Source organism: Triticum urartu, chromosome 7A (genome assembly GCF_056163025.1).
Source record: "Triticum urartu cultivar PI428250 chromosome 7A, HENAU_Tu73, whole genome shotgun sequence".
Taxonomy (NCBI): domain Eukaryota; kingdom Viridiplantae; phylum Streptophyta; class Magnoliopsida; order Poales; family Poaceae; genus Triticum; species Triticum urartu.
In genome coordinates, this window is record NC_141879.1 from 710,957,734 (window position 1) to 710,965,947 (window position 8,214).

The following is an 8,214-nucleotide window of genomic DNA, read 5'->3' on the forward strand; positions in this document are numbered from 1 at the left end:
TGGACTATGGTACATGGATCATAAGGTGCCAGATAACGCATTGTGTATGGTGCTGGCAGTAATGATGGGAGAGAAAGAAGCTACAGTGATGCTTTTTCATTGTAGAATGGGGCATATGTCTTTTGATAAAATGACTAAGGTCTTTCCTGATGTAATGTGTGGGGTGGATAAGAACAAGCTTTTGTGTGATGCTTGTGAGTTTGGCAAACACACAAGGACATCTTATGTGAGTAGAGGGATTAGGAGTATATCTCCTTTTGTACTCATTCATTCAGATGTGTGGACATGTCCTGTTATCTCTGTTAGTGGAATGAAGTACTTTGTTACATTTATTGACTGTTACTCTCGCATGACATGGATATACCTTATGAGGCACAAGGATGAGGTGTTCAAGTGTTTTCTGGATTTTTATGCTTATGTGAAAAATCAATTCAACACACAGATCCAAATTATTCGGACAGATAATGGGACAGAGTATGTGAACAAGGAATTTGGTTCTTTTATGTCATCACATGGTATATTGCATCAAACCTCATGTCCAGATACACCTCCTCAGAATGGAGTGGCAGAAAGGAAAAATCGTCACATCTTGGAGGTGGCTCGATCATTGATGTACACGATGAATGTGCCAAAAATTTTGTGGAGTGAGGCTGTAATGACAGCTACATATCTCATCAACCGCATGCCATCCAAAGTGGTTGGGATGAAGACTCCATGTGAAATGCTGCTAGGTGAGAACAAGTTTGTGGTCCCACCCAAAGTTTTTGGATGCACTTGTTTTGTTAGGGATCATAGACCCTCGGTGGGGAAGCTAGATCCACGTGCAGTGAAATGCATCTTTATTGGATACCCTTCTGGACAGAAAGGCTACAAGTGTTGGAGTCCTAGTGAGCGACGCACATTTGTGAGCATGGATGTAACATTTAGAGAATTTGAGCCATTTTATGGTGAGAAGACTGACCTCAGCTCGTTGTTTGATCTTGAAACCCCTCATGTTGACGGTGACGGTCAAAAGGGGGAGCATTTACCAAATACTGAGAACGATGAAGTAAGGAGGTCAAAGGTAGTATTTGGTTCCATTCCATGCCCAATGAATGAACCAACATGTGAGAAAACATGGAGAAGGGAAAATGAAGAAAAAAACCTACAAGTGTATACAAGGAGAAATACAAGGAAGGTGCTCACAGAGCAGCAACAACCCTTAGAGATTGTTGAGATCCAGCCTTCGGAGCAGCAGGTACAACCAACAGTACAACAAGGAGACCCTGAAATAGTTGAAATTATTAATCCCTCTATGCCAACAACTGATATACCGTGTAGCACACCCGCTCCATCTGGGACAGATAGCTATCGTGAATTGCCAATTGCCTTACGGAAAGGAACTCGGGCTAAGGCTGGAAAGCCTCCATCAAGGTATGGCTTTGAGCATGACATGAGCAACTATGTTTCTTATGAATCATTGTCCCCTGCATATAGAGTTTTTGTTGCATCACTACAATCAGTGGACATTCCAAAAGATTGGAAAACTGCAAAGCAGGACCCAAAATGGCATGAGGCCATGATGGAGGAGTTGAATGCACTTGAAAAAAATAAAACTTGGGAACTTGTACACCTTCCTGAAGGAAAAAAACTTGTTAGTTGTAAATGGATATTCACGGTGAAGCAAAATTCAGAAGGGAAGATCGAAAGGTACAAGGCAAGACTAGTTGCCAGAGGATACAGCCAAACTTACGGGATTGACTATGACGAGACATTCGCACCGGTGGCAAAGATGAACACCGTGAGGATTCTAATCTCGTGTGCAACTAATTTTGGGTGGCCTCTGTATCAACTAGATGTTAAGAATGCTTTCTTGCATGGTGACCTACATGAAGAGGTGTATATGGAGATTCCACCTGGTTTCTCTACTCCTAGAACTGTGGGAAAGGTGTGCAAATTGAGGAAGTCCTTGTATGGGCTCAAGCAGTCTCCACGAGCGTGGTTTGATAGGTTTAGGCATGTTGTATGTGATATGGGGTACAAGCAATGCAATGGTGATCACACTCTATTCTATCGACACTCGGACTGTAGAATTACAATTCTTGCAGTATATGTGGATGATATTATAATCACAGGAGATGATGATGTGGAGATATTGCGACTGAAGAAGAACCTGAGCAAGGAGTTTGAGGTGAAAGATCTTGGCCAACTTAGATACTTCCTCGGGATTGAAATTGCAAGGTCTCCAAAAGGCATAGTCCTCTCTAAAAGAAAGTATGTTCTGGACTTACTTAGTGATACGGGTATGCTTGGATGTCGGGCTGCATCAACTCCTATTGATCAAAACCACAAGCTTTGTGCACAGGCAGGAGAATCAGTGGATAAGGAGAACTACCAAAGGCTTGTTGGGCGACTCCTATACTTATGCCATACACGGCCTGATATTGCCTATGCGGTGAGTGTGGTAAGCAGATATATGCATGATCCTAGAAGTGAACATCTAGATGCAGTACACCATATATTACGCTATCTAAAAGGTAGTCCAGGGAAGGGGTTATGGTTTAAGAAGAATGGCCATTTGAATGTAGATGGCTACAGTGATGCCGATTGGGCGAGTTGTCTTGATGACAGAAGATCTACTTCAGGGTATTGTGTGTTTGTTGGAGGCAACCTTGTGTCATGGAGAAGTAAGAAGCAATCAATTGTATCTAGATCGACAGCCGAAGCAGAGTACAGGTCCATGTCACTAGGCCTTAGTGAAATGTTGTGGGTAAGAAATCTTCTATCAGAACTAAAAGTGCTGAGAAAGGGCCCTTTGAAGGTGTGGTGCGATAATAAATCGGCTATTAGCATAGCCAACAACCCAGTCCAACATGATAGAACAAAGTATGTGGAGATTGATCGCTTCTTTATTAAAGAGAAACTCGATGAGGGTACAATAGAATTAAAGCATGTAAGTTCAGGGAATCAAGTGGCGGATAGCCTAACTAAGGGTTTAGGAGCAAAGGAGTGTAATTTGGCATGTAACAAGATGGGAATGATAGATATCTATCATCCATCTTGAGGGGGAGTGTTGGGTTGTGTGTGTGTGGCCCATAGGCCCACTAGTGTACATATATATTGTACCCATACTTGTACCAAGTAAGAGAGAATTCCAGAATTTTCCCAAAAGATAACAAAACACATAATACCGGTATCTACCCGCGCCATATTGAATATTTAGATAAAACCTCAAGTGCAAGTATACGACTGCAAGTAAGATCTTAAGTCCTAACTTATTTTACTTCATGATTTTCTCCTCAAAACAGTGTAATTTTGGTTCGCGAAACTAGAACTCTTTACGATAACAAAGCTTGTCAGAATCACCTTTCAGTTATCATCTTTTCCGTGGGATCCATAGCCAGGGACACCTCTAGGGAAAAAGTCAAGGACTATCTACATCTGAAACCGAATCAAAGGTAATCAGTAGGTGACGCTGGTCACCGCGTTCCGAATGTTGTAGGAGGAGCAATGGTACAATTTACAGCTCCTTGAGCACAACCGGCTGGCAGAGGACCATATCACCGGCGAACAGGCTCCGAACAAGTTGTCGCGGCCATGCTCTCGATGGATCCGAGCTTGGCGAATGAGTAGCAGGCGGTCCTCGACTCTGTGCACATCGCCTGCACCATCCAACGAGAGTGGTGGTAGCTCCGCATCAACGAGGTGGAGCTCAACCGTGTTTTCGACCCGATCGCATCGATGGCGAAGGTGGAGGAGGCGCAAGCGGAGGCCAACATTGGCAGCTCCGTGTCGTCCGTGTTGGGCCACAACGACGACCAGGCCAGACAATCCAGTTCAATCGTCGAGCTCACCTCCATCGACGATATCGACGGCCAGGCGGCGGACATCGGACACGTGCCCATGTCCGACGAAGAGTAGACCATGGTCGAATCCCATTGCATTCTAAAAAAATTCGAGTATTAATGAAAATTAGTGTATGTTTTTTATTTGATGCACCGTGTTTGATGACCAGCTCCGCTAAAGCTGTATGTGGTCAAGTCTAGATGTGTCTGCGAACATTTGGCGTGTCCATTTTTATGCACAACGTTGGAGTTGGCCTTAGACCTCAAGGATATATGTGGATGCAATTTTTTTAAAGGAGGATAACCCCGGCCTTTGCATCGAGCGATGCACACAACCATCTTTATTATATTATTCAACACTGATAAGAACGAATGCATGAATCAGTCCAGAGCCACCTTCCTGACGAATTATGTTGCTACACCTACTAGCCTGATGATGTGTCTTGACAACGCACCAACGCACACCATATAATCCGGTGGTCTCAGCAAGCCACCCCACGGCGAGCCGAGATCACCAACCAGTCTAGCAGACCCTCAGCGCGCACCGCATGTGCACCCTCCAGTTCCGCCACCGCCATCTTCCGCTGTCCGAACTTCAGAAAAGATCCACACAATGACCTTGGCAGGCCCAACTACCGTCGACGCAACCACGCCGCCAGACAAAGTCACCATCCTGCCCATGTCCATTAACACACATCCATCATTGAGACACCGCTGCGCCACGCCACCAAGACCCACCTTCGTCAACGCAGTAGATGCCACACCGCACCATGTCCGCCACCAGGAACCATCTGCGCTCGCCGATGGTGTATGCATGCTTAAATCGAGTCTCGCCTTTTGCGGATTTTGGCTGTTACTGAATTTCACATGTCAGAGAAAGACAGAGATTGACCTACAGAATGGTTCATTAGCTAGAACAAAAAAAAGGAAATGATATGTCATATGTGGCCTGTGATATGTCAAGTATGTTCGTGGATTTCTTTTGAGAGTTTGAGTGGTTGAGATGTGCTCCACAGAAAGGTTAGATGATATCAGCTGCTTGTTTATCTAGGCATGATTGTGTATCTTGTTCTTTCTAGTGGTTTCGTATCCGATTGTGCAAAAGGTGGCGATTGTTTCTTTCCCCCAACTCGCCTACCCACAGAGAGATGACTAGATGAGGACGCCGGCGCCGCTGCAAGCTAGAGTACTTTTTTTTTTGCGGGGTCGCAAGCTAGAGTACTTAATTTGCAGGAAAAAAATTCGATGCGGATCCACGCACTGTTTATACTAAAAAGAACAGCATATCATGGTTCTATAAAATAAGGAACGGCATATTCGAAAATTGCACTAAACTAGCTGATCTAGCTTCTGTTTCAATTAAAAAATTAGTGGCTTGATGAACACGGTATGTACATAGCGAGCTGATCAGTCTGATAATCAAACATTCCGATAAATAAGCTCAAAACTGTTCCCATGGTAGAGTACAAACAACAATGTTTGCCACGACTTCCACAGATGTTATTCCATGATGAAACTTTGCAAGCACACATTTATCAATGTTTGCCACACAAAAAACATATTTTTTTTTCATTTATTTGGATTTTACTTTTCTCCCGAGCTCATTTGAACTTGAGCTATGATACTCCGCGTCATGACTGTGTGCATCACAACGTTGCAAAGGCCCAAGGTTTAAACCTCCTTTTTGAGGAAAAAAATCTGATGATGCATGGACAGCCGTGTATCTGAACAGATTAAATCAGGAGTCGGCAATGGAATTGCATACCCCTTGATCTCAAACCTCGAATGAGGATGTAGGACGTTCAAGGCAGCTAGCTATAGTACCACAAAGGTAACAACACAGCTTGCAACAACTAAACACTTAGCAAGTCTATCTGCACATTCAAGACGGACCAAAGCTACGAAAAGCAGATTATTCGGCCACCTTTGTTTTGTTTTGTTTGAAACATCGAATTTGGACTACCTTGCCTTCTCACCAAAGCTAATGGTTAAATTACAAGATGTCACAAGGTAAAGCGTGCCACTTTTCATTCGGATCATGCATGCAACTAGGCCAAATTGGCTTTTGGCACACAATGTCACTGAAACTGCCAAGAAAAAGCATGTCTTACGCTGTAGCCTCGTTCAGAGATGGAGATGGGCAAGGTGTTGCAATGATGATTGCAAAAGGTTTTAGCAATTAAGATAAGTAAACAATGGCTTTGCTATATATACCTTATTACCTCCCATGTTTAAAGACGAGGTGAGAAGGACCATGTTAAAATTAGCCATCTGTTGAGAAACAAAATATTTGCCATGTCAGGCAGTTTTTTCGTAGTTTAATTTGCTTCCAGAACCATGGTCTCTCCGACATAGCACCTCAGCACTGATTTCTCACTCTAAGCCATGAACATTTGATGACCCTCCCCTCAATCAAAACAATGCCACTATCGTGCTCGATCAGCAAGTAGCTAACCCCACAATTTTTCATATATGTGGAAATTTAATTTGTTATAAAAAACAATTCAAAACTTAATGATAATCATGTAACTATGGAACAACCACTATATCAAACGGGTATCCTGATGTTCCTTTATGATATTTTGAGAATGCTTGAGGATACTTTTGGACCTCTTTGATTTTTAATAAAATGGTTGTGTGCATCAATGTGATGCAGAGACCGGGGGTTATGCCTCCTTTTCTAAAAAAAAATCCTGATGTTCCTTTTCCCTTTTCCTATAGATTATCAGGTTTTTAGATCTATTTCTTCTTCTTCTTCTTCCCCACATCCATCTGATTTTCACTTTTCTGAGTTATCAAGGTTTCTTGTTCTTCTCCTTCCTTACCCTAAAAAAATGGAGATACATACGTGTACACATTCCGTGAACCAACAAACCCTACAAGAAGAAGAACCATAAGATATCTTCTGTTAGATACGTTCGTGTACCTTTTGGCATAGTGCTCTAGAAAGCTCTGGTGAGAGACCGCGATACACGAGCAATGAAGATGAAGCTTCATCTGCTGTGCGGCATAACAAGGGAAAGATAGAATAAAGAGAGGCAATTGTAAGGTAAATGCATGCGTTCCTTCTTCCTCTAGGGGTGCTGGTACGATAGTAAAGCAGAGGCCTAGAAGCCACGCTTGCTTTCCGCTATGGGTACCTAAATAATTAGCTAGCGCTCTCCTCGTCTCATCATCAACCCCATCTTGCGCCGGCAATGCGAATACTATAGCGGCATGATCTCGGCCGTCCAAACATCGTCGAACATCTCGATCCAACGGTGCGATCGATCCTCCTTCTCCTATAAATTGAGGAGGTGCGCTGGCCTCTCATTCTCCTTAAGCATAAGACAGCAAGAAGCGACAGAGCCCCTTAGCGGCCACCAATAATCACTCTCTCTATGCTTCTCTAGTTTCTAGCCAGCAAGTTTCTCTCACTAGGCAGCAAGCTAAACTTGGTGTAGAGCTAGGTAGGATGGGAGGGAAGTCGCCCTTCTCCTTCTTCTGCCCGATGTTCAGCTTCCTGTCGAGGTCGAGTTCGAGCTCGAGGTACGACGACGGCTACATGAGCGACTGGGAGGGCCGGCCGAGGTGCGGGAGCAAGGTGCGGTCCAGCGACGAGGACTCCGGCTGGTGGGTCGGCGAGCGCGACGTCGACCGCAAGGCCGCCAACTACATCAACGAGTTCCACCAGAAAAAGGCACCACCAACACCTAGCTAGGTAGCATGCAACACTCTCCATGCATGCAACCGTGTATCAGGAGTCCAGGACACGAAGGTTCTTGAATGGTTCCTCTTTTATCATGCATGTTGTGTTGATTTAGAGGAGGACGAATAATTTTTTGCTTGGCAGATGTAGATCTATGTGCTCGTGTGTGCGCGTGTGGTGTGCGGGGATGGCAGGGATGCGTCACAGATGCATTTGTTGTTTGCTGCCATATTAAGCGATGATGATGAATGTATATATAGTGTGTTTCCGTGCATATGTGTTCTGTTTGATCAGTACTTCAGCGGATTTGCTAAATCACAGGCAACTGATTATAGTTTTTGCGGCTCGATTTCGCGGCGCGGTGGATAGCAGGTCCGAAGCTGGCTGCGGTGTCCCCGTGAGGCCTAGCAAGGAGTGAGCTGGCCCAGCTGGCCACGGCGTCGCAGATGGAGGCGAGTCGGAGGTTTGACGGGTTCAGGTCGGAGGTCTTTTCATGCTAACTGCATGTCGGATTGGACCGTGGCCATGCCGGAGACGCGAACTCCGAGGTGTGGGAAGTCAGGGCTCACATAGGTTAATGCTTCTAAGACGGCGACCAGAGGAAAGGCAGGGGACAACTGAAGGAAGAGTGAATGGACCGGGAGAGAACATACAGTGGAGATAGAACGGTTGGAGGAGGAAGATTATCTACCCGTTTGTTTT

The 8,214-nt window shown here is 44.7% G+C and overlaps 1 protein-coding gene across 1 annotated transcript; it reads left to right on the top strand.

Moving 5' to 3' along the window:
• The first annotated feature begins 7,131 nt into the window (after positions 1-7,131).
• On the top strand, positions 7,132-7,805 carry LOC147961936 (uncharacterized). Its single transcript, XM_087535172.1, has one exon. The coding sequence runs from the start codon at positions 7,279-7,281 to the stop codon at positions 7,522-7,524; it is 246 nt and encodes an 81-aa protein (XP_087391298.1). The 5' UTR covers positions 7,132-7,278; the 3' UTR covers positions 7,525-7,805.
• The last annotated feature ends 409 nt before the right edge of the window (positions 7,806-8,214 follow it).